Source organism: Calidris pugnax, unplaced genomic scaffold (assembly GCF_001431845.1).
Source record: "Calidris pugnax isolate Ruff unplaced genomic scaffold, ASM143184v1 scaffold24, whole genome shotgun sequence".
Lineage (NCBI taxonomy): Eukaryota > Metazoa > Chordata > Aves > Charadriiformes > Scolopacidae > Calidris > Calidris pugnax.
Window position 1 is genome coordinate 36400960 of NW_015090922.1, and position 27656 is coordinate 36428615.

At 39.3% G+C, this 27656-nt stretch overlaps 1 protein-coding gene across 2 annotated transcripts in view; it reads left to right on the plus strand.

The window, feature by feature from the left end:
- Positions 1-27656, plus strand: part of PLEKHG1 (pleckstrin homology and RhoGEF domain containing G1) — a 136639-nt gene that overhangs the window by 37028 nt on the left and 71955 nt on the right. For both annotated transcript variants that reach the window (XM_014951173.1, XM_014951172.1), the window contains exon 3: positions 43-117. In XM_014951173.1, the coding sequence (XP_014806659.1) occupies positions 69-117 (49 nt within the window). In that variant the 5' untranslated portion in view covers positions 43-68. The remainder of the gene's footprint in view (positions 1-42; positions 118-27656) is intronic.

The following is a 27656-nucleotide window of genomic DNA, read 5'->3' on the forward strand; positions in this document are numbered from 1 at the left end:
TGGTTTTGATGGAGAACGCTTTCTTTGCTTTGTGTCCATTAGGTTTTACTAAGGCTGCGTCTGCAGAGATGCCAGATAAAACACCAGGTGGTACAGAACCTGTCCCCAGGAGTGAAGGTTAGTAGTTTTCTTTCATTTTTTTAACTAAATATTGAAGAAAAACATTGTGATTTTGTGAAAACTTTAAGTCAAAAAGTGAGTTTTCCCTCCTGGTCTTATGGAAGAGCATGTATGTACGCACACTTACCTAGATAGCAGGAAATTTTCACTTATTTTTGTGTAACCTTTCTCCTCATTATATATTTTAGTACTATCATGGCTAGGGAGGGAGGGAGAGGGCCAATGTGCTGTTAGAATTTCAGCTTTGGAGAAGATGTTTTGTCCCCTTTCAATAAAGACATCTTGTTGACTGATGCCAGTTTTTCATATGGGATACTTAAGTCTCATAGAACCAAAGCTGACATTTAAGATGTGGGATGATTGATACAAGGAGGAATTGAATACACATCATTTTCACTAAAATCAGTGGAATCTTGAAAAGCTCACTTTTTCTGAAAATCAGATCATTTTTTTACTTCTAAAGGTCCATTAACTTTAAATTCTCACATGTGAAAGTTTGGCACTTGGCTTCAGGGAAAATTTATTCTTTAAAAACAATTATAATCCTGCTAACTTGAGTCATTCCTCCGAATCATGGCTGAATGTTTTATTAGAATATTTTATAAAAATTTGCTATTTCATGTGAAGGTTATGAGGTGTTTTTGACAGTTTTGTGGCAAAACTTATAGTAGCTCTCGTGTACGCTCACTTTCTAGGTCATTGCTGTCCTCACACAAGGACTGTATTCATTCAAGCGTGTGTTTTGTTTTGCATAAAGCTTGCAGCTCAGGACAGTTTAGACTGCTTTCTCTCTAAACGTAAAAATAAAAGTAAATTTTGACATCTATAAATATTTTCATTGCACTTGAACCTCAATTTTGACATTTGAAAGACATCAAGGAACATGCCGCAATAATAATTTCGAGAAGCACATCAATAACAGCAGAGAAACAAATTTATTTTGATGTAAAGGGTATTAAACTGTGCTTAACTTTCTATTAATTTCTTTTTTAAATTTACTGTAAAGCTTAACACATGTTACTATGAGAACTCTCAACACAAGGGGAGAAACAGTTGCAGTTAATCTTTCAAAGGCTGAGCTTTCTCTGATTCACGTGTTCTGTGCCCCCTTATAAATACATCCTTATGTTAGGAGGACCGTGATGAAGTCAAGTTACAATGAAAGCCTACACTTGTGCCATGAGTTAGGATGTGGAACAAATTGTCGTGTACCTTTCTGGTTGCTTCCCTAAAAATAACTTACGTGATCAGATCTGTGGCTCTCCTAGGTATTAATGAAGTGTAAATGTGTTAAAATCGCACCAATTATATATATGTTATATATTGAATTTCTTTTCTGGCTGTGGAAGAGTGGCAGATACTGCCGTGTTTCAGCTCTCCAGCCTCCAGGAGGAGTTCTGGTAAATGAAGTGAGACATAGGGATGATGTGAAACTTCCAGATCAAATCTGGGGAAAATTCACTCTGTCTGTGAAAGGTAAACTTATTTTCTCTTATTGCATTTTAATTTGCCACATAAGCAACTTCCAGTAAGTGAGTTGTAAGGTTTGCTTTGGCTTTGCATCAGGAGTTAGAGAGGGTAGGACTTGAGATAGCACAGAGCTGATGGTGGGCTGGGGGAAGGAAGGGGAGGGAATGGAAAGAATCCTGCAGAGCATCGTTAGTGATGGAGTTACCGATGGCATCATGTGGCCATCTAACAAAGATTGATTCTCCTCCTCACGCTGGCAGTCAGAGATTGATTGCCTGTGAAGAGGGATGGGTGAGGACTGAGAGACAGCCTGTGCATCTGTTAGAGACTGAAAAGACAAGAGTCTTTGAGGTTGGGACATCTCAGGTCCCAGTTTCCAATCTTCCAATCCATTCTGCTAGTTCCATCCCCAGATTTGAAGGTTGAAACTGAACACATGATTGCTCATGTCTAGGTACAGGAGAGGGAGGCAAGGAGCTGCTTGTTTCATTTTATTTTTAGAAGACTCATGAAGCCTTCAGCAATCTCCGTTTCAGTGAATGTGGTTTCATTTTGCCAGGACTGCCAACAGGTACATAAAGTTCGAGAAACATTTTTGCAGTTAAGCAGGGATCTAGAAACTGCTTTGAAAATCTTCTTCAGTACCTTCAAGGTTTTTCTGTTTTTTCAGTAGCTTCTGATATCTGCCTAATCAAGCAGACACATGATAATTTGTAGGACACTTGAAACAGTTGTTTTTTGTATAGCAGTAACACATCTTTAGGTATTTAGATGGATTATTAGTGATGTTGGCAAAGTAAGAAATTCATACATTAAAATATAGATAATTAAAATTATGGATAATGTCAGGTCTTCATTTTGAAATTACAGTTATCATTGTATTCTGTTGGGATAAGAGTTTATGAAGTTCTTCAAGCAGTTTGTATAAAAATGTGCTTTAACAGATACAACATTTAGTAAAACAAAAACTGATTTAATCTGGATGCTTTGTTTTTAATCACTGAAATTAATTTTTAGATGTTAAACAAAAATGAAATAATGAATAGAAATTAATCTTCACTTAGAGACCTGTTCTAACGTCTTGCTGAAAATTTTCTACTAAAGACAAAACATGATACTAAATCATTAGTGCTGGAAGTCAGAACTTTGAAAGGTTCTGTTGTTTTGTTCTCATAAATACTCTTACTTTCAAGGAATGTTATGATAACGTTTACTGAAAAGAATTGCCAGGCATATGCCAGTGGCTGCTCTAGCACTGACTTATAAGATAAACTTCCACAGTCTTTGATCATATGCATCTCTCTATTTACTTAGTGTTTATACAGTTTACTAGTATGTAGAAATGTTTCACTGGTATGACTAAGCCAGAATTAGGAAGTGAGTGTTTAATTTCGCATGTTTAAAATATCACTGCTACTTTTGTGCATAAACATTTATGTGAACTTTCTTAATTATTTCCAGACATCTTATTGCTGCTTATTTTTTTTCTCCAAAGAAATATTCTTGGTATCATTAGTTTCTCAAAAAAAGATGTATTTGTTGTTACAAACTTCTAACAATTAACCTTTATCAATTATAAGGGTCGAGCTGGGTTGAAGGAAGTGTTGGCAAGATAACTGATTATCTGGAAACTTTTTAAAAGTCAGTGTTGCTTTAACCTAGCAGGGCTGCTCCCTGCCCCTCGCCCACTGACCCACTGCTCCGTATACTCCAGTTAAGCCATGAAGCACACAGAAGCAGACAATTGAGAAATGAGTTTCCTGTAATTAAGTTACTGTGACTTAGTCCTTGACTCGATGGTCCCCAGTGAGTGGGCAGACTATTTGCTTTTCTGCCACCTCTTCTGTCAAACCCTTTTGAGTCAACAGTTGCGTTTATAAATGTCACTGCTTGCGTTGCGCTATAGGGGGGAAAAAACCCAGGGCTTGGAGAGTTGGTTGTTGCAAAGATGGGAAGTGCGTGTATATCACATGTGAAAATATTTTTCAAGAAGCTTGGGTAGCTATCAAGGAGTGGTAGGCAAACAAATTGAAACAAAAAAACCCCTACCATGATCCATGTATAACCGTTTCTTAACTGTTTTCCTACGACAAGGCTATTATATTCTATTTACAATGGATGCATTTAGAACAATGTGCTATGTCAATACCAGGAAGTGGATTGAGTGTATTTCTGTTTTAGCTTGCAAAGGAATTAGCATTTGTTCTGCTCATGTTTGCTGAAAAGTCACTCTGAAACTTCTAGCATAGTTATTAACCGTTGCAAACTGGGCTGTGAGAGGAGCTACCCCATCCTCTGCGCAAATTCCTCCTCTCGCTTGTGGGGATGCTGCTGTGGTTCCCAGCAACTGCTTGTGGTATTATCTGGAGCTGGGCAATTGTTCATTTGCCAAAAAAAATTAGGGGAACGCTTGTAGATTTTTTCATTATGAATTATCTGTCTTATAGAATTAAAACAACTTTTTTTGAGAGAGCTTCACAAAATTTTGATGAGACGGAATGGTTTTCATGGAAACTGAGTGCTTCATCCTGTGGATTGCTGATTAATTTTTTTTGTCATGATACCTTTGAACAGCTGTTCATAACATAGCTAGGTTTGGCTGAAAGAAACCTGATGATATTTGCCTTAGTACCCATTTGGAAGGCTCCCATGCTCAAATGTTTTTGAGATACCTGTCAAATGCTACCTCAGCAGTAGGTTTATGCAAAACGCTTAGCAAAGGTAGATGGATGCAGGAACCTTTATTAGGCTTCTCCAGTCAGCTTGACTGGTTGTTTTTCTGTGCCTTAAAAAAGTAGACAACTTTGAAGAGAAGGATGTAAGTTAGACTCCCCCAAACTCTTCTTCCTTTCCCCCTTTTCCCTCCATCTTCTTTCATTAAGCAAGAGCCATGGCTTCCCCCAGCTGGATCCTCCCTTACTGACTCTGTGCTTCACACTCGCATCCTGAAGGAAGCCAATGTTACACCTGGGCTTTATAAACAGCCACTGACAAATCCCAGTGGACAACATGCTTATGCCATTGTAAAAGATCCTATAGTAACGGCAGTGTTTTTCCTTGCATTGTGTACCTGATGGCACTAGTGGGAGCCTACCAGCTGTTACTGCTGTTTGTGATGAGACTCATTTCGTTTTATAACTCCTCTGCCTTAAGTTTGCCTGCTATTTCTGCCATAATATAACACTGCACAGGAAAAACATGCAAGGGCAGCCACGTAAATCTGTGGACTGCCCGGTGGATCACGCCCTTCAAGGCAGTGAAGAAAATAGCATCAGCATTTCTATCTCCAAGTTTTGTAAGACTGATTCTTTCACGGCAGGAACACCCAGGGTCTGGTCGTTCAGGTTAGCAAGTGCTGCCTGATGCACAGCAGCACACAGCAACGTACTGTTGTGTGCCGTGGTTATGGGGAGAGCTCTTGTTACACTTTATTATTACTACACCCCTTTGAAGGAAATAAAAAAGTAGATGGTGAAAATGAAGCATCTTTTCTAAAGCTTTTTCAGATCTTAAGTGCCTGTGAAGTCACAGTAATAGGGCACTCATAGGCTTAATGTTATATTCCTGGGCTGAGATGGGCGCAAAAACCTCTATGTGCTGATGGACGGTGATTGTATACTTCCTCTGCCTGATCCTCTTCTTGGGAACTAGTTTCTTTACTATTCCTTACTCCATTCTCTGCTTCCTGCAGCTTCTTGCTGCTTAACTGAAGGGAAGTCCGGAATAAATGGTGTATACCAAATGTGCTATTTTGTGGGCAAGAGCTTGTGTGTATCAGATGACACTAGATGGGTGAGATTCAACATAAAAGGTCTTGGCTAACTCTGGAAAAGGTGGGTAGACACTGTGGATTCCCCTGCCAAAAGGATATTGTGAATATAAAAAATTAATGTGAGTTGAAGCATAGACCAGAGAAGTCTCTGGAAGACAGCTCCAATGTCTTGGATGACAAGACATCCAAGATGTCATGGATGAGCCTCTGCAAATGAGCCTCTGCAAATCAAGGAAATCCCTCTAGCCGAAAATGGTTGGAAGCTGGAAGAATGCTGGGGAAAAATATAGTACACGCTTGCTATGTCCTCACTGTCCCCAGTACTATCATCTTTCTGTGCCAAGTTATTTTTCCTTACTTACTATTCATAGCCTCATTTTGTAGCAGCTTTTAATCCCCTGAAAATCATATCTTGAAGGAGGAGGAAGTGTTTGTATAAAGATGATATCTGAAATGCTTAACCCTGGTGCTCATAAAAAGAGGCAGTGAAGCCAGAGCAGATTTGAAATCTGATTGGAAACGGGAGAAAAGCAAAGTGGAAGGGGCATGAAATTGGATATTCTGTTTCTGACTCCTCGCTGACTTGCCGGCCTCTCGGAGAGGCTGGCACATCTTTCTTTGAAACACTGGTTGTAGACTGTTGTCATAATGCATAACGAATCTTGTCATAACTCTTGAGAAATTTGGGCTAGCTCCAGTCCACCAAAGACAAGTAATAGCAACAGCCCAAGCAACAGCAGAGCAGTACTTGCATGGCACTCACTTTGCTGCAGCCAGGCTGTTGGCAGCCCCTGTGCTCTGCAGCGTGGCTTGTGTTCTCCATTAGTCTTGCGATGCATTTAACCACAACATTGAATGAATTTACTTTTTTTCCTGAAAGCATTTTGATGAACTGCCACGCTGGTTGGGTCCCTCTTGCTTTCTTGGTTGCCAACAGGTTGTTAACTGGATGGGCTTTTAAACTTGCTCAGCCCAGTGGAGTGAAGAGGAGGAGGAGGAGGAGGTGGTGGTGGCTCCCTTGATCTTGGGCAGTGAAGGGCGGTGAAAGGTAGACTGTTCTGGACATTGTGAAATGTTTAAGTACAGTAAGGCCCGATCTTCATCAGAAGTGAAGATGCAGCTGCCATAATGTAATGGGGGTTAAGTCACTTATTACAAAGGTTGAGCTATAAACAGGAAGAATAACTTGTTTTTCAAATACCAAGCACTTTCAATGTTGTCCTGGCTGGCTGGTGTCCCACCAGAGATCAGTGTTCAAGTCATCTGCAAGTTATAGAAAGCTTAAGTGGCTTGAACTGCTTAAATGTGAGGTTTGGAAAACTATATGTGGGTTTTTTTTATTATTGATAATCCCAGTTTTAAAGAATTAGTTTTGGGTTTTGTCTCAATGGTAATTAATTCTTAGTTCTCAAGCAATTAAGAAGTGTAATACTTGTTCGGTGCACTTTTTTGCCCTTGTATAAATAAATTATACATGATACAAAATTATGTGTATCATGATTTATAAATAATGTGCACATATTAAATAACCAATTATGGATAGTACAAAACAGAGAGACTAAACGTGGATTGCATGAGGCAATCAAATGTTATGTGTCTAAAACAGTTTATGTAAAGCACTTCTGAATGCTATTGGTCTAATTAATTTCTAAATTTATGTCCCAAGTTGAGAGAAATCTAAAACAATTCAAAAGTTCCTGGAGGAGTGAAGGTTCCTTGTTAAAGCAAAGAAACAAGTGGCGTAGTAATGTTCTGTGTATTCTAGTGTAAATATTCCTCTCAATTAGATGCTATTTAAAATTGGTTGAAGACGGCCCTCTCCTAACTCTGAGCTTTTTTAAAAATTGCTTACATTTAAGCTGCAAACTGTAATGTGACCATCAGCCTGACTTGGAGCTGAGTTTGCTTATCCAGAATAAAATATTAGTAGGGGAATTTTTAACTATGTGATTCTCAACTTTATCACATTTACATAAGAAACAACCCCACCTCCAAGTTGCTCCACAAACAGAGTCTGAAAGTAAAACATAGTGATGCCATAAATGAGTTCCCAGCGTCTGCCTTTCTGATTGGAACAAAAATTTTAGTGATCTGTTTAAATTGCTCCGAATTGCCAGTGGAGGCAGAGGGCAGCTGTGGTGGGGTCCGGGCGTTGTGAACTGGGTAATGAAGCACAGCAGAGAGCACCCAGCGCTCCTGCTCCTCCCCAGCTCCTGCACCAGTTCACCCTTAGTGCTCCTGGGTGGGATAAGAGGAGGGAAACATTTCCCTTCATGGTGGATGTCATAGAATCATAGAATGGTTAGAGGTGGAAGGGACCTTAAAGGTCATTGAGTTCCAACCCCCCTGCCATGGGCAGGGGACACCTTGCATTAGAGCAGGTTGCCCAAAGCCCCATCCAGCCTGGCCTTGAACACTTCCAGGGATGGAGCATTCACACCTTCTCTTGGCAACCTGTTCCAGTGCCTCACCACCCTCACTGTAAAGAATTTCTTCCTAGTATCTAATCTAAATCTCCCCTCTTTCAATTTAAAACCATTACCCCTTGTCCTATTACTGCACTCCCTGATGAAAAGTCCTTCCCCATCGCTTCTGTAGCCCCCTTCATGTTCTGGAAGACTGCTATAAGGTCTCTCCAGAGCCTTCTCTTCTCCAGGTTAATAACTCCAATTCTCTCAGCTTGTCTTCATCAGGAATGATAAACGGTGTCTAATTATTAAATTTATTAATTACTTGGAGCCAAGCTATGTATATAAAATACTTTAAAGAAAATGATTGCTTAAATACTTCTTCATAAATAGAAACTTTTTATTTTTGTCATACTTAGCATCTGTCTTGCTTACCATCCTGGAAATGTGCTGGTGATCCTAAAGAAGCTGTTGCAGGTTTAAATTATCTTTTCCTGTTTAAAAATAATTTGAGTACCATAATAGTTCTTGGAGAAGACCCTGGAGAAGAGGGTACGCTGGTATCTCTCTAATACTGCAGTCTTAGCTGTCCATGACCCAGAGTGAAAATATAGAAGTGCTATTCTGTTATTAGAAATGTTAGCAGCATGCTTTACATTTGCTCTTTTTAGGTCAGGAATGACAGCCATCACTTCTCCTGAGATTTATTTTTTTTTATCGGAAGACTTTGTCACCAAACAGAACAGTTATTTTTGTTAAAGCAACTACTAAACTACTGAAGTAGTTTCCTTTGCCAGTTTCATCATGGGTTTGGGAGGTGGCTTTGTTTTGTTTTTTTTTTTTTTTTTTTTTTTTATTATCACATATTCCAAACTTTTTACTACTCCACATACCGTTGTGTGGAAACACAGGCAATGGTAAGAACTCCAGACTGCTACCAGCTGCGTAGCTGTTAATATACAGAAAATGAGCAATAGTAACAGTTAATCTTTCTGTTAGTGTTAATACAGGGTTTTACTTACACTAATAGGGTGTAAAATACATTTAAGTACTGTAAAGTCAACAATTTCTTAAATGTAAAATCAGCTTTCATGCCCCTAACTGTGCTTTTTCTCCCTTTTGAAATTTCCTCCAGATTTTATCTTCCTGCTTTATTCAAGTGAAGTGCCAGAAATCTGTTTTCAGATTCATTGATTTTTCCCCTCCTCCCCAGCCATATTTCTTCCAAAGCAACCTAAAGGACATCGAAGGATAAGAGGCAAAAATTGATTACTTACTCAAGTAAGCTCCAACTCTTAAGATAAATTAGATTGTCAAGGTTACATTCTTTCATCTTGGGCTGACCACAGCCTTAAAACTGAGAGGTCCAAAATGGTCAAAAAACCATAAATCCAAAGACCTGTTGCCCTTTGAGTTGCCCAGGTGTGCAGCAGCACAGGGACCTCCCAATTATTTGCCGCCTGACTCTGAAGGACTTTGACAGGTACTATATTGTTAGCAAATTCCAGCCTGCTAATATTAATTATCAATTAAGAGTTGTAGTGGAGGGTTTTTGTGTGTCTTTTAGTCACCTAATTATGTGTCTAGCAGTAATTTCAAACTATGCCACTGACATTAGAAGTGGGCTGAGAGGCCTTGATATATCCTAAATCTAGAGAGATTAATACAGAGGAAAGCTTAGTTGTTAGATTTTGCTTTTTTAATTGGCTCCCCGTAGTTTAATTTAGCTAAAAAAAAAGGGGGGGTGGGGGGGGGGGGAAGGACTGACATTAGAAGTGGGCTGAGAGGCCTTGATAGATCCTAAATCTAGAGAGATTAATACAGAGGAAAGCTTAGTTGTTAGATTTTGCTTTTTTAATTGGCTCCCCGTAGTTTAATTTAGCTAAAAAAAAGGGGGGGGTGGGGGGGGTGGGAAGGAGGAATTGCTGATAAACCAGAAGGGGAGCTAGCTTTGATGTTTTATGAGTGATAAAATATTAATAGAAACTTTCTGCATGTTTTGGAGCGATCTGTCAAGCTACTGAAGGCCGCTTCTTGAGGAGTCAGCAAGCTGAAGAGAGCAGGAGGTGGAGGGGGGAAAGGTGGGAGGCTGCTTCTGTTGCTCAGTATCCAGGTCCATTAGTGGTGCAGGCAAAGGAGCCTTGGAGAGGTTGGATTTAGTGCGCAGGAGGTTTTTATTCTTTAAATTAAAGCCACATTATGTTCTGGTAGCCTCTTTGGTCAGAACATGCTTAAAACCGATCGTGCCGTTCAAGACATTAAAAGTTACCAAATCCTTTGAAAGTAGTAGCTGTTCTTAGTTGTGGGTTTTGTGGAAAAGGGCTTAATATAAATTCCATTACACACATCTTGGCAGTGGTCCCCGCAACATATATTTTATGGAATAATTAAAAATGGACACAACTTCCAGGTGCACTACACAATTTTCTTCCCATATGCACTCAATCTAGTCTGTGCTTCAGATGGTGGAAGGGGTAAGAAATTGTTTAAGGTGGTAAGACTTTGAATATAACTTTTCTCCTAGAAAGTCTGGATTTTCCTGGTTCAGGAAAGCCAGGCAAGCCAAGTTATTTGGGTTCTGTTGTGTCTAGTTTCTGTCCAGATAGTTAGGAACTGCATGCTTCCTCTCAAGGTCTATGTTTGTAAGAAGAGTGGCTATCAGTTTATGTGTTTGTAGTTTTCACTGTATAAAAATTTCATGTTGATGGCTGAATCTTATCTCATGAGAGGGCATATCTTTCACAATGGAAAGCAATAGTTGAAGAATCAAGTTATGTATGAGGCTAATCATTGGGGAATTTTGCCTGATGTCTGGCCAGGAGATGGTTCTGTCTGGTCATGTCTGAAGCCAGCCAGCCCTTCTAAAGATGGGATGTCCTGTCTTGGATGTTTTTTAAATTAAATATACAGTTTATAGGCAACAGGAAATCCTTTAGGAAGATAGAACTCTGTTACAATTCTCCCAGAAAGAAAATGGCTGCGTTTCAAGGTTTGTCCCCAATTAGGATCCTCACCCTGTGAGACGGTCTTGGTATTAGGTCCCAGCCCTAGGAGCTGTCATCATCCGAAATGAAACACAGAGAGCCTTCCTTAGGGCTGTAAGTATAGGTATGTATAAATGGATTTTTTTCTCTTGTGTCTCTTATCTTTAGTAATTTTCTTTTTCACGATTGAGTAGTAGTAAAATAAATTACTGTTATTTGCAGACTGTGTAAAGTTTTTGGAAATCATAGGCTTTCCATGTTCAAAGAAGTGGCAGTATTAACTAGAGGCACTGGTCTACTCTTTCAGTACCTGGCACTGGAATATGAACTTGAAGGTGCCCCGAAGGTGCCCCAAAGTTGCCCTCCTCAACCTGACCACACAAATATTTTGTGATCTGTTAAAACAGGCAAAGTATTTAAAGACATGGTCCACCGGCAGCTACTAGCTAGGAAATCCTTCCACGTGACAGATTTTTCTTGAGTGTGAAGTCATGAACTTGATGCTCATTTCTCTCCTCAGAAATATTTATGGGGAATGTCCTAATTTTATTATAAAACCATATTTGTTATTAAAGGAAATTGTTTAGTTCTGCTGCTTGTCATCCCCTCTCATTTCCACTTCTTGAAAGAAGAAAAACCCTCACACTCACATCTTCTTGACCCACTTGGGGTCACATCTACTTGGACTCACTTTTCCAGACTTCAGTGTTATGAGAGCACTGTGCTACCAGCCTGGAAGGAGGTGGGTTCTTGCAATTGATGGATTAACTGGTGGGTGCAAGGAGCTCTATGGTGAAGTTGTGTTGCAGAGCTGAGGTTTTAGGTTACATCTTGAAATGCTTATTTTGGGATATAAGCAAGTAGCCAAATAATTCTATTTGTATTTCTTGTTAAAGTTGTGCATTTAATGAAGTGCTCAGAAATATTTTAAGCAAAGTGTTTCATAAGAGAACTGCTGAAGGAAAATAATGCCTGCATTTCGTGTAGCTGAGAAGTCTAATGCCATTGAGAACTTGAGTTCTTGTGTGTGTGTAACAGTTCTGTAACTTTTACTGCAAGACCTGGCTACAGCAAAGATAGCAGGGACTGATGGCTTTTGAACAAGTCTTATGTTTATGCCTAACATTTTTGAACAATAGAATTTGTCTGCTGTACAAGGTTGTCGGCTTGGAAGTGTACTGAGAGTACTGATTCTCTGGCCTACGGCCAAAGCTGAAAGGCCTCAGGGTGATATCACAAGCTTCGTTGGGTTTGGGGAAGCAGCAACGGGAACTCGCAGTGCATCCTTCACGGTGCTGGGTGCTTCTGGGGAAAATGCTCCGTGTACAGCACTTCCAGAAACTTGTACGTCGAGCCTAGCTTTCTCACTGAGAACAATTGTTTCTAAATACAGCTGTGCCTCTGCAATCTTTTATCATGACCTAAACTTTTATAATGTACACGGACGCCCTGTGCGTTTATCACAGACAGTGACTTTCTCATCACTTCAGACCTGGCTGGAATCCATATTATTATTAATGCAGCAGCCCCAGTCCATTTTGCCACACATCTTTCAGACAGATGGAGAGATGTGGATATGATTCAGATTATGTCTTTGGAGTAATTTTATGCTCTAAATCCAACCGTACCAGTGTGTTCCTGTGCCTTGTGCTACGCTGAGCTCTCCTGGCCAGGGAGAGGAAGGGTACAACCCTATCGGAGCCGGGTCCAGCCCCAGCTGGGGTTGTGTAACCAGAGCACAGGAGAGCCAGCCAAAACCACCAGAATTACCACGCATTTTTAAGTGCTGAGACCTTCTTTTTATGAACAGACTGAAGACAGTGGTTTAGACTTTGTTGGAAGGCAGGTAAATTCTTCCTGCCTCTGCTCTCCCCCAGCTTGATTGCTTTTGATTTTGCTTTTATTTTTTTCATGAGTCCTGCTGGGGAGGATCTCATGCAGCTTTTTACATTCTCTTGGGGTTTGAGAATGTACTTGTTTTGAAACAAAAAATATTTTTTGTGCTCTTTTTTCTTTGTATTTTTCGCTTCGCTTCCTCTTTGGTGATGCTGAGCCTGTATTTTGATTTTTCATGTTCGTGGAAGATAGCTGTGGGTCCCTTCCTTAAGAGGTGGGGAAATCAAAGTTTTGCTGAGAATAGAAAGTGGTGTACAAGCTTTTAAAGTTCATGAATTTAAAAGCCATGGAACTACTGCTGTGACTGAAGCGTACGATACCCAAAACCAGACTTGCACTTATCTGTGCTGGGAAAATGTCACTGTATTGTTGTCACTTCTGAATACAGACAAATAACTGCCTTTTATAAAATTGTCGAAGTTTATAGGTATGTTTACTTTACAGCTACTTTTATAAGTTACCCACACCCTTCTCTGCATGTGAATAAAAGAGCTGGAAAGGCCACACTGATAATGTCATACCAGGAAATCTTTAATGTAAAATACAGAGAACATGTAGGGGCTGAGAGGGGGGAAGGAGGGAGGGAAGCTTGGGAGGTTGGGGGAAATCATATTGAAGGTAATGTATGAGGGAAAATATATTGCTTTAACTTCTATGCCTTTTTTTTTTTTGAGTTTAAAGAATAATGTAATGTGGGTTGTCTTTGACATAAGCCAACAATTGTGTTTGTAAGCACTGATACACAGAGACACTCCTTGGCTCCTTGTTTGAGACTTTATAATTCTTCTAGAATTGAATGCAAATTGAAAAAAAACGGGGCGGGGGGGGGGGAAGGGGGCAGGGAGGGGATGTGTGAACCCAAACCCAAAAAACCCTAAATCTCATGTAGCTGAAAATACTGCCTGTTTACCAGACTAGATCCTGCTTAATCTTTTTCTGCCAAGTTAGACATTCTGGCAAGTTTCCTCAAGTCTGGATGTATTCAAGTACTGTATTTGGCAGACATAGTTTGTTACTAAGTAAAGATATATGAAAATCCCAGTTCAAACATTTCAGTCTATAGTTGTTTTTACAATCTGTCAAGAAGCACAACTAATTGATACTTCACTTTATACATCGGATATAATTTTTCTTACAGTACGTTATGTATCTGGAAGTAGACTTTCCACTTAAATCTCAAGTTATGCTACTATATGTTTCATCTGAAACACTTCATAACACAAAGTTTTATAGAATATGTGCTCTTTCTACTCAGTGATTTATAGTAACATTTATTAAGTCACTAATAATAGGTTGTCACTTTTTTTCTGCCTTTTTTTCAAATTAACAATGTTCTTCCAAGTCTTGGATACAAAGCGTTTAATCAGACTTTCTTGCATAGTCAGTCCCCGAGGAGGTGACATCCTCGTTGTCTAGAACTGAATTTTATAAAGAACTGCAAAAGCATTACATACCAGGCATTCTGTATTTGACTGGGATTATTTGAATACTTTTGATACTTTTGTCCCTTGTATAAAGCTAAAATGTAAAATGATAAAAGCAAAGCTACTCAAAACTGCATGGGTTTGATGGTAAATGTTAATTGGTCTTTCTTCCAAATCCAGTGCTAGATTTTGGTGTCCACACCAGTAATTCTACTTGTCAATACAAGTATTGCCTATTGGATTTGGTGCATGGGAGGAAAAGTGGGGATTCTTGGTTTTAAAGGAAAATACGTGGACTTCCTGATGAAAAGATCAAACGCTAAATCTGCGCCTATTGGAGAGGTCACTACAAGTTTCTAAAGCCTGGAAGGACAGCAGTAGGTGCTCAAGCCCATCCTCTGTGTAATGGGATCTTTGGAAGCTGAAGAATTGTAAAGGTTCTGTTTCTGATATATCATACTTTATACAAAGAGATTTAGTCTTTAGAGCAAGAGCTTACGTTGGAGAATCAACCATGACAAAGAGACTTTATCCCTAATTATGCCATCGGTTCACTCCTGTTTCTAGACTGAACACGTCTCTATGCTTTGCTTCTGATGTTTAAGTTTTGTTTGATTGAAGAGATGGTTGTCACCTTCGGACAGGTACTTATGGACTGTGTAAGCTGAATAGATCAAGCTGCCTTTGTCTGTGGGTATAATGCAGGGTTTCTGACAGTAAAGGATTCTCATGCCTTATTTTGCAGTCTTCACAATTTTTTGGTGTTCTTTTTGAAATGTCAGTGCTTGGACTTGACTGTTCTTATTTACCTAGAAGCAGGCATTGCTTCCCTACTCCCACGTGGCTAAAATGCTTACAATTATTTGTAAATAAGGGAAAACTGCTCCCCCCAACAATTTAGAATTAAACATCACAGGTAGAAACTGAGATTAAATATTGCTGTGTTCCTAAAATAACTTGAAAGGCTTTATAAGAAAGTACTATCTCACTAGTAGATTACACAGTGTTACATTTCGGCACCCAAATAAGCCAAAAGTTCATTTTCTTTCTTTATTTCTCACAAGAAAATAACTTCAAACAGCTTATTCTGTCCTTGTAATTGATGCAGATGTCAGGAATTCTTTTCTGCTGACATGGAATAGAGGCTAATCCAGGTCAGTCAGTACCTTGTAATTAATGCACATTCTTTTTTTTTTTTTTTTTCCCCTCTTAAGTAGGAAAGAGGGAGCAATCCCTGGTTTAAAGCTCCGAGCTGGTCCAAAGTGATCTAAAGGTTTTAAATGGAATGCAGATTACAGAGTAAAACTATGCAAAACTACTAAATAACAGAGCCCTTTCTATAGATAATGTTTAAATCCAGAGGGGATTTTGTAGAGTTTTCCTTTTTTTTTTTCTTTTTTTTTTTTTTCTACTTTTTGGCAGTTTGCAGACAAAGAGTATCTTAGATTACTATATAGTAGCTATCTATCTCAGGGTGTTTGAAGGGTTAAGGGGAAAGGAAGAAAAAAGCTACTTTGAGCTCACTTTGTTACCTTGAACTTTGGATGCGGTTGAATACAGCAGTCATCTGTGATCACAGGTATTTTAGCAGCTCTATAATCGAAAACTATAAATGTCCAGATAGGAAATGATCCAGTAATTAGAGGAAACAGTACTGAACCTGATGACTTAAAGTCACTTTCGTTCTTAAATGGCACAGTTGTAGCTGTTAGACTTTATCCTGTGATCTTTTCTCAGTACCTTGGCAGAGTGCTTGAAAACCCTGATAATCAGATTGGCTGAGAGTTAGAAAGGAGAGAAGGATTCGGTGTTTCTGCCTTGCTTTTTGTAACTCCCCACCAAAGAAGTGCCTCCTGGCTGAGAGGTGTTACCTAAGCAGACTGGGAGGAGGATAGTGGCTGGTATCTCTCCTTTAACTAGATGTCTATCTTTCTTTCTTCGCATGTGTTGTATTGCAAATATTAATAACAATGCAAGGGAGGGCTCTTGGGTGGTTCTAAATACATGCCACTGAAATCTGAACACCAAACAAAGTTTGCAAAAGAGCTCAGTTTTTTAAGTTGCAGGGGTTTCAGAAGAAAAAGAATCTGTGGCCTATTTACTGAACAAATGGGAAATATGTGTTTAGATCCTGCATGTAATACAGCCTTGAATGCTGGCATTTTTTTATGGGTTTTCCTTTTTTTTTTCTTAACCCCTAGCACAAGAACCTCATGAAGCCTGAAGTGAAACAGGTTTGTCTAAAACTAAGTGGTATTCTGAAAGTTAGGACTAGAACTCATCAGTGAAGGAATGAATGTTGTACAAGAGAACTCTGTTTTCAGAAACATAAAACCCCCTACCACTTCTGTAATGTTGAATAGTCACTTGCTTAGTTGTCTATATAGATATAGACACATAGTGTGATCTGCTTCTTCAAAGTGCTCCTGTGTTTTACATATTATGTCTATTAACATTGTGCATATGACTTAGTGATCAAAATAATGTGTTAAAATAGCGGCTTCAGAATTTGTTTGTTGGCTCAGTCCTAATTATGACTTATGTTGCTGAAAGTTCCCTTGTCACCTCTTCAGATTCTTCCAAGAGATTACTCTTGCTAAAATGCCAAGATTCCTCTTTACTGTTTTCAGCATCAAATATTGATATAGTGGTAAACAGTCTGATGCAATGAATGTTGAAATATGCAGTGATTCACTGGCTTTATTTACCACTGCGGTAAATAAATGGATCCGTGGGTTTTGGTTAAAAGTTCTGAGGACGCTGCATTTAACTAATTTTCTGCTTAAAATGCGTCACTTTCGAAGGACTAATATGTTGCACTGGAAATTGAGAAATTTAGACTGATTGGTGGTCCACCAACTTTGAGAACAACAACAGAAAAGCCCCACAGAAACTGTGTCCTGAAGTAAATACACACACACAAAAATCTATTTGTTGTCTATTTTGGGTCACACTCGGTTGGCCTATGGTCAGTCATAGTCCCTGCAGCCAGCGTTTCTGAACTCACTGACTCCTTACTCAAGGCCTAACCTCCAAATTAATCGTTGGAAACGTAGCCTTTTGTCTTAATTAGCCACAGGATGTTTAAGCAATTGGTAAGCCAGTTGAAAATGATCATGTACGTATGTGTATATAGACCCTGTTCTATTTGGGTCATTTTCAAAGACTGTGTAGAGGACTCTGAAGATTCTTCGTGTGGAGCAAGGAAGGTTTTGCTGTGTGCATCTGCTTAAGATTGGGGGCCTCCTTAAAATCAGGTACAGTGCTTGCATTAGTACGTACTGCATTTCCCTCCTCTTGTATTCAGTTACAGGCTCCAGCGGCGCAGCTGGAGGTTGCAGAGGTACCATCATGGGCCAGGAGACATGTGAACTGGTGCCCAGTCACACACAGCCCTGGCACTCAGGAGGCCCACGCGCTGGTTTGGGCACGAGTGCCACTGCTTTCCTGAGTGACCTTGGCACATGGCTTAATATCACTGTGTTCTGTCCTTCTGTCTACCGTATGATTGTGCCTGGTGTCACGGAACAGTCTTCTGAAGTTTATTCAGTGTGTTTTAAGATACTTTGAGATCTTCATGTCAAGATGTTTCAGCGATACTTTGCATTTAAATGAGATGTGGGAATGGAACGTCCAGAAAACTTATATGTGCTATAGATGCAGTTTCTCTGCTTAAAAAAACAAAAGAGGAAAGTTTTGAAACACCTACTGTAAGTTGTGCTGCCAATAACAGCAATTCTAATGTTAGCATAGAGAAAATACAATTTTAAAGTGCTTAGTGCAAGAGAAATCAGCATATTTGGACTCAGTCCTATAAATTAATTGGAACAATGCATTTAAGTAAGTGATTATATGAGTGAAGGATTTGTAGATTTAGAGAGACTGACGTGCTCATGTCTAAGTGCTTGTGTTACAGTTCCCACCTTGCAGGAGAAGAGTTATGATTTCATGATACAGCCAAGCAGATTTATCACCAGTACCATGAGAAGGAATGGTCCCATCCCATCCTCTCTCTAGTTCTATATTCACCTACCTCAGCTTGCTCTCACCCAGCATGCAAACCATGATGTTTCAGGAGCAAGACCAGCAGGAAAGTAATTTTTTTTTATTCTTGGTGTTGGGTTTAGTTTTTTGTTGGGTTTAGTTCCAGGAGCAAGACCAGCAGGAAAGTAACTTTTTTTTTTTTATTCTTGGTTTTGGGTTTAGTTTTTTGTTGGGTTTAGTTTTTTGTTGTTTGGTTGGTTTTTGCTTCTGAACTGTTTAGCCATCCCTGAGCCAACTTACCACAGAGCTTTGCTACTAATCATCCATGTTGGATATAAATATTATGCAGAGCAAATAATGGTTTGTGCAGTGGATTGGCCCAACTTTAAGCAGTGTGAAGGCTGAATTCAAGTTTGATTCAGCCCATAGTAAGCTGTTCTGCTTCATGCATACTGCAGAAGTGACTGTAGCTCATTTTCCCTCCTCCACGGTGTTAACTCTGTGCTAATGAAATAATGGACCTTATGGACTCAAGCAATAAAAACATACTTTGCCTCTGAAGTAAATGAGGGACTGTTTCTCTTCCAGCCGGGGCAATATGATACTTTTAATGCCGAGTTGGGAAAGGCTGTAAATGATAGCTTTACGCAGAGCAACAGGCACAGCTTGCAGAGGGAAAGTGGGGTTTTCGTTGGCTCCGGGGCCAGGCTTTGAAATCTGGGTCTGTTTATTTCCTTGCCTGTAATACTTCAACACATCCCTGACTTGCCTAAGGAACCTGATAGGAACTCGACTGTGATCTAGGCAACCCATAGGGAAGAATTTAACCTGTCATCTCAGGGGAATTTCCTCTTACTTTTTCTTCTCCATGATTAGTACTTAATGATGTTTCACTCTGCCCACCGCCCTTCTCTGTTCCAGTCATCCCAGATCTTATCCCGAGGCAAAAAAGAAGCTGCTGACAATCATATCTTTACAAAGTAGTAACTATCTGCTGTCATAAGGCTCTTTAATGTCTACTGTTAGTATTGTTAGAGGAGATGGTTGGCTGCAGCTGGAACGAGGTGAGTTCTGACTAAGGGAACCAAGGCTTGGTGGCTGGCTCTTTGTCAGGAGAAGTTTCACCCATGCTCTAACACAATGAGTTTGTCAAAATGTTGACAGTTTTTGGTTGAGAGATTAAGTTACAATGATAGTTACTGTTTGACTGTGGATTTACAGAAGATGGCCTTCATATACAAATATAATCTTAAAAATATTTTTACAACAATAATTGGATACTACAGCTCTCAAGCCCCCACCGGTCTCTTCCACTTGAATTAAAGGAAAGTAGCATGATGGTACTAGAATTCAGGAGGATCTGCTGTGCTGCAAATTACAATCCAAATGGAAAGCATGAAACGTACTGTTTAAAAAAAATAATAAAAATCTCAGTATCATGAGCAAGAGAAAGGCAGGTGTCATTTTATTGACAAATTAAACTGTCCCAGTTTGGAGAAATCAATGTGCAAAATGCACATCGAGGAGAGAACAAAAAAAAAACCCAGTGAAGGCTCTGGGGGTTTCCTCTGAAACTGCACCCCTAAAGGGTGGGAGAAAGCAGACCCTGCCCTTACTTTAAGGACTGGGAAATGACGTAGGATTTGCCTGTAAAATACACCACAAATGTGTGGGATTTCTAGGAGTAAGTGCTACTTCTCGAAATGCCGGGACTGTATTTACCAACGATTTGGTATAATCATTTGGTTGTATTTAGAATGCAGTGCGCAGACTAGCTTATTCTCTGTACAATGATAATTAAATAAAACCGGTGATTATGATCTGTGATCTCCAAATATCTACCCTGTTCTGTCTGAAATGGCAAACAGGAGCTCTGATTTTAAGGTGTAGTCTTGCTGGATTTTAATTTTTTTTATCAATATTTGCTCACTCATTGGTATAATCCTGTTAAAAAGTGGGGGTTTTTTGCTTACTCGGGCATGTTCTGTCTGGCTACCATTGTTTCATCCCTCACTCATAACTTAGTAACTTAATGCTGAAATCAAACAAGCTTGAGTTTCAAACCCAGACAAAGTTAGGGTTGGGTTTTTTTTTGTCATTCCATTTTCATTTTACTTTGTGCAAACAGTTAGTACTTTTGTTGGCTGTTCTGTAGCAAGCAGTCGCATTGAAAGCATTTGAAGCCAATTTTTGTACAGAGTAAACATTTTGTGGTTAGAAGGACTTAATTAGCTCAGGTGCCTTTACTGCTGGTATATATCTCCTTATCTTGAAAGTAGTATCCACCAACTAATCCTTTATTTATGTTGAGCTTTGGAATTTCCCTTGAAATGCCTTTTTGTAACCTCTCCTGGTATAAATGGGAAGTGAACAGACTGTCAGGTAAACAATGAGGTTGCAGGTAAGCAAATTAATAATACACATGAATATAAGTTTCTTCTCACTGGTGGCAGGTTGGGTGCCTGAGATTAACCTCAGAAAGAGCGCCAGCGGTGTGCCTATTCCTGCGATACGGTTTGTTACCTTTTGTTGTACCGTTTTACAAAGGCATCTTTTCTTGTGTTTATGCATGGGAGGACTGAATTTGTTAATCAAATGTCCAAGGCTGTTTCCACTGCTCAAAAAAAGAGAATTGTTAAACCACAATAGCTAGTTTGCGATAATAATCTTCAATGTGAAATCCTAGTGGGCAGGTAGATTTTTTCCTCTAAAGCAAGCTGAGATCACAGTGTATTCTCCAATTCAGCATGAACAAAACAGTAGCCTATTTCCATTTTATGATGATGGAACTAACTCAGTTTTACTCCCTTGGCATAAAAAGGTATCGTTTTAGTTTGGTTTTGGTAAATTCTTAGCCCCATTGTGAAATGGTCTTTCTGATTACAGGATTAAAGGTAATCCTAGAGAATCCTGATAGAGGTGGCTGAAAAAGAAAATCTGTAAAACCATTGTATTCAGTCTCTCAGGTTTCTGGTTTTATAATAGTATATGATTGCACTGACAACTGGTTAATTGAGAGTATCCCATCACAGGAGGAGAACAAGGAGTATGGCAGAAGTTACGGCTTTTTTCTCTCCCATATTGAGAGAAAATGTCCAGTCTGATGCTTTTTAAAGGTAGTAGTGATGGAAAATTGAATCAGCCAGAAGGAAAGAAACTATAATTTTGGCTTAGCTATGCCCTGTATGGTAAAAGGAGCTTGGAGGCATCACATCTGAAAAAGCTGCCTTCCTGTTCTCTTTTTTTTATTATTATTTTCTTCCTCAAGAACCAGGTAGTTTGCCATTTCAGATTAGATCATGGTGTATGCCTTGCCTACAGGAAGAAAATAAATTCTGATTTTGTTTGAGTTGGTTTTGTTTTTCTTATCCAAGATACTGTAGCAGCATTATTGCTGTTGGCGTGTAACAGAGAAAACTGGGCTAGATTCAGATGTTGAATCTCCCTTGTGCAATGGCGGATAATTGCCTCTGTTTTTTCTCTAATACCTCTTGCATTCAGGGTCTGAAGGAAAGTTTATGTATGCCCATATTCGAAGGCTTCTTTTGAGCTCTAGCGGGGCTAGTGGGAATAGACCCTCGGGCAGGTGTCATGGCCATGGCCACAGATGTTTTAACTGAAAGTGATCACCCAGGCTCCAGCTGGCAGAAGAGTGCAAGAAAAATGCAGCTTTAGACCCAGTAAAAACAAGCGCTCATGAATATGTTATTTCTGCTGTGAGTTTAACGTGTAACGGTAATACAGATTATTCCTGCTCAGAGGCATGTAACTCACAATTCAGGGTTGACTTGTTCAGATCAAAGAGGGAACTTGACCAAAAGGCTTGCTTGGATTTTGAGAGATCAATATTTTTTTTTATTTTTTTTTTTTTAAAGAATGTAACAATCCACAGATCTGAATAGAGCACTGAAGCTGCTGTAAAACTTCAGAAGAACGAACCAACTCCAGGGGAAAATCAGAAGTGTAATGGTTTTTGGTATCCAGTCTCTTGTGAAATGGAGTCGGAGATCTTTGGTTTTCATCAGAGAAAGAGTCATAACCTCATCAAGTATTCCCTCCCTTCCCTGCACTCCCCAAAGGTGCAGTACACTTAATTGCTTTTGGCAGAGAAAAGCTATGAGGAAGTCGGAATATGTTTTATTTTATGTTACTTTCATTAGTCTGAACTAGTTCTTAATCTAAAATTACAAAGACATCGTTTATAAGGTTATATTGACTGCAATTTCTATTTGTTTCTACTCCTCTAGGTTACGTAAGGCAAACAGGGATAGACACGTGCTTGACTTGAAGAAAATTGAAAATGTTGTAAATGCTTAAAATTCAGGACTTGCGTATTTTTTTACAAAACTGGCAAACTTCTCAGTGCATCAGCCTTATATCATGTACTGTAATGATATAATGACTGTACTTATAGTCCATATACAGACTACTTAACACAGACTATTTTTCATATATTTATATTTGCTAGATCTGTATTAAGAATAACTCATGAGGTGACATGAGGTGTTTCTAATCAATATAGCAAGTAAAAAAAAAGAAAAACAATTTCTCTGCAAGATAATACAGTCCACAATAGAGCTGTGATATGGTTGCAGTCTAGGCAACCTGTGTAACTGTGATGGAAGAGCTTTTAATTAAGAAAAAGAAAAGGGCAGAAGTGTTGCTAGTGAATTACTGGACATAAAACTTCCAAGTAAACTCATGTAGGATATGTTTAATATTTAAGTGAGGGACTCTGCTTAAGAATAGTGAGATTGCTCTGACCTTCATTCTTTGCTCACAAGAACAAAGTTAAGCGTGTGTGATAAAGATAAAAGTCCGTATTGCTGTTTACTGAATTGGGGCCATTATCAATATTTGAATGTGGTGGCCAAATCCAAGGCTGTTAAAAATGGGGGAGACTTGGAACTGGGTCAAGTATTACCTGACAGAGGTTGTTGCGTGGCTGAAATTCAAAACCTGCTTCCTCCAGATTCTTCAGGTATATTAGAAAGGTGCATGAAATATGTCAAATTACTCATTTTTGAACAAGTTTGTATTAAAATCTCCAAATTGTTGGATGCAGATTACAGTAATGAAAGGAACAAATCTGTTTCTGGTCACACAGGAAGGAGCTGAAAACACAAACCTTGTATTTACTTGTGAATTTTTGTTCAGGAAGATGCAGCTCTTTTGCTTGGTGCTGCCTGAGGGAGGGAGCGGGAAGATGATTAAATTAGTTTTCTGTTTGTTTGTACAGAGGCTTTGAGTGTTATCACTGGGTCAAGTTTATTTTCCTTTTTTGATCAAAGTTATATGCAGAAGTGAGAGGTTAAAAATTGCTATGCTGGTGGTGAGAAACAAGTTGCCTCCTTTGCTCCTTCCCCTTTGCTATCCCATCTCCTTTCCCTGCCATCCAGCCTTACAAACTTCAATAATTACTTAGATGATTGAAATCATGGAAATGTTCCCAGTGGTCCAGACCTGCCAGGACTAATTAAACCTCAGGATTTGACCTTTTTTTCAATTCAAAATTGAGCTTTGCGTAAGCCTATCTGAAGACATGATTTCCATTATCTCTCTAGGGGCCCTGACTCACTTCATACTTTAATACAATTTCTAGGGAGTAAACTTACTTTATCTTTAATTCACACAGCTCTGAAGTTTAAAAAGAGTCAATGAAAAACCTGCGTTAATTAGTCTTTTGCAGTTTGCAGCTTTCTTGTTGCAAACTTTGGTCTGAAGGCGTGAAAGGAGGGATAGGTAGTTTCCTTGAAGCTTATATGAACAGGGTTCTGGCCCCTATTGGTGAAGTATTTTGCTTAGGTTTGTGGTTGTTTTAATAAATGCAGGGCAGTATGTAGCTGGTGATGTTCACAGCTGCTGAAGTTAGGTCACTGTATTTTCCAGGAGCTTTCTTTTGAATTTACTGTTCGGCATGCACAGAACAACATCACTGCTGTTTGATAAACAATAAATCGTAGCTGTAATTCAAGTTAGTGCTCAGATGGTATAGCTATTGCCCTCCAATACATCTAGAACTTACCTTTTAATACCAGGATAATTTCAAGTAATATTTTGACTTTTTATGAGCACTTTACCTGGGTACGCATTGTGCTACCAGTAATATAAGCCATAGTGAACGCCAGTGCTAGTGAGCAATACTAGGTGTTTTAGAGTATGTGGTAATTGCACCTCTCGTTTACCCTGCCCATCGCAGAGCTAATTGCTGCTTCTAGGACCTAAAACTCTTTAAAGTTTTAAATTCTATTGAACAGGAAGGTCAGTGTTTATTATTACCATGTGTTCAGCAGATGCCAGTGGCTGGTTCCTTATTATGCATCGTGCTCTACCCTTAGCTCATTTAGGGTGCTCTACCCTTAACTAACACTATATATGTGTGAAAGTGACCTATTGCAATAAGTGTGAGTTTGTCTTTGCTGGCTAGGAGTACTATCTACCATTGGGATTTATTTCCTCAGTTGATTTAGATCTCGCTTCTGATACTTTTTGAGTTAACTCAAAGTGCTGTGTCAGTTCAAAAGGATGCTTTTGTTCAAAATAGAAAACAGAGAAAGACTTTTTCTTGCTTATGTAGCTGCACAGCACTGATGTTTTCATTCTTTTCCTCTTGTTTGTGCTCTTTCTAAAGATTATTAAGCTTTCCATTTTGGATTAGGAATAATAGTACTTTAATAATAATTTAAAACAAACACTCTCTCCCCAAAAGAAAAAGTGACAGCTTCCCCCCGAAAACAACTCTCTGTCCCTCCATAATTGTTTGAAAAAAAGAAAATATAGTATTCATATATGTCTTGGAGAAAGATGTTAGGCTGATGTATTTTACTGTGTTTTTACTAAACAGAGTCACGTATGTGACTTCTGTAACTTTGGTGCTACTTGGTAACTTCAGTAACTTAACCATGTGACTAGAAGAGACAATAAAGAAAGATGCTCTATCTGTAAATATGTGCATTTAAGAAGTTTGAGAGGGTTGTTGTTTTGTTCTTAAATTCTTACAGTTCATTTAATACCCAGCTAATTCATTTCCTCTTTTGTTGGCCGAAAATGGAATTTTTCTTCCCATTTCACTTGCTAGATTATGTCAGTATAGGTTAGAGATGCAGTGCTTGTGTGTGGAGGGGGGAGTGTTACTATTTTAAGACAGTTTTTTTCCATCAGTCCTTTATGTAGTCTGTACAGGGAATTTGAGTCCGAGCCATAGTGCAAATTTGCCAAGCAGCATTTCCCGGACAGCTTATGGAAAGCAATTCTGGAGGGTTCCCAATCTTAAATAATTGAAAGATACTGCTTGGTGTGCCTCCAGCTCTCTGGAACTGGAATGCAAAACTGGCAGTGGAATAAACGCGCTTCCCGAGGAGGCTGAAGATGCTGCAGAGCAGCAGACAGGGAAGAAGAGGAATTTTCCCGAAAGATGCTTGCCTTTTTTTAAATTTTTTTTTTTATTTTTTTTTTAAAGCTGTATTCCTCTTTGAGGCCTGCAGTGATGGCAGGTGTCCAGCTGTGGTATCAAAACTGCGGTTTTAAAGTTGGAATGAGAGGATGGCTCTTAGCCACTCGTTAATCCTCTGCTGAACGTCTCCAAGAGAGTAACCAGTTACACAGCTTCACAAGTGCAGAAGTAATTACAGGGGGATGGGGGGGCTTACTCTGCAGGCGTGTTTCTGGACAATAACATTTCTAGAATGTCTGAAAACAGCAGTAGCAAATTATTTGTTATTTGTTGTGCTACGTGGGAAGTATAGTGTTTATAGAGTTATGTCGCCAGTGAAAATGAATCTGCGTTTGCTGTAGGACAAGGTTTTGGGGTAAGCCTTTGCTTTTCTTTTACCTTTTCCATCTTTCTCACTTTTTGCCTGCTTCCTCTAAAAGTTTTTACTGATATTTGGAGTTCCTATAAGACCTTAAAAACAGACAATCTTTTATAAAAGAACCCTGGTAATGTAGTTCCCTAAAAGTATATTTAGCATTCATTTGGTTTGTCATTTTAATGTAATACAGTAAGTACTTTGTGACTCTTGAGGAATTTAAAATAGGAAGTTTACTGTGGTACTTCATTTAATTTCTAAGGTAACTTGAATTTCCAATAATGAAGTGGCAAGAAAAACAACAAATACTGATACCCTGTGTTCTCATGCCAGAAACTTTCCGAGGAGGGTTTTTCCTGAACTGGTCACTGAGTCCAGCATAGCTTGGATGAGCAGTCCCTTTGGCCGTTGCAGCTTGTTTATCTCAGTGTGCATGTGTTCTGTCATCTCAGTGATGTACCCAAATGTCTTTAATTCACCACCTGAGTGACAAATATTAAATGGTGTGGGACTGTTTTTATCATCATCATAATTGGTTTTATGTGGGTTGACAGAGCTGTATAAGAATGAAAAGTTCCGTCACAACACCAAGGATGTTACTCCTTGGGATTTCATTTGCCATTTCTCTTCGACGTGGAGAGGTAGCAGGGGGGAAGATACAAGAGAAACTGTGGAGTTTGAGTGTTTCAGACATGCTTTATTCTGAATTTTTACAGAAACCATAGAAGTGCGAAGTATTTTTTATTTTTGTGTCAGTATGATACCTTATTCCTGTCACTGCTAATGTTATTTTATCTCTAGTGATTGATTTGTGGAAGTGTGTTGCACAGGGACATGTGAAAGTGTAAGTAGTTGTTTTGTTTAGTTGAAGATCAAGCAGATCATGGTCTGCTTAACACCCATTTCATTTTGGGATTGGAAGATTTGCTCTTTCTGAAAATTGCTAGCTATAGAATAAAAAGTTACTAATTTTTCTAAAATGCAGAAGCATTCTCCTTTCAAATTGCTGGCTTTCAGGGAGAACTGAAGTTCAATACTTTACCTTTCTGTGGTTCAGATTAAGTCACTTGTATGTCCTGGCCTCCATGTAAGCGCTTTACAGAAGATGGATTGAAGTGAGGTTGTACTTCTTGTAGGAGGAAGTGGGAAGAAAGGAAAAGGACGCATTTAGCACTGCCCAAAGGAATTGGCTGTAACAGGAGATATAAATCCCCAAACTGTGCCTCTGAAGCCACTGAGGTTTATTGCAACTCGGTTTTGTTTGATGCAGCTGATATGAAATCATGTCTGTGCAGAAACTAGTGTGCTGTGTGTGCGCTCACGTACTCACGCGTGTGTGTGTTCTAAGATTTCATGATTCCAGTTAAATCAATGAGGTTGCACACCTGAAGCTAAGCCTGTATTTAAATGAGGATAAAAAGAAGATATGGGCTTTCAGTCTGTCTGTCATTAAGTTCTTTTTTTCATGTTTTTAATAACCCACAACACCTACCCAAAGGTCCTTTGATAAGCAAGGGAACAGGCACGAATTCTAGTTGAATGTGCAAAAACCAGGTATCCAGTCTTGGGGGCAGCTATGGCTGATGGTTTGCACAGATCCAGAGTTGCAGGTACCTTTGCTCTCCCAGGGGTTTCCAAACACTGGTGCAGAGGGAGAGGACACAACTCTCCTCTCCCTGTAGCCCCTGGGCCGTGCCCTCCTGCTGCTCCATCCCTCTGGCACAAACAGCCCTGGAGCTGATGGGTTTGAGCAGGAGCCTGATGCAGGTGAAAACTCAGCTGGGTGTCCA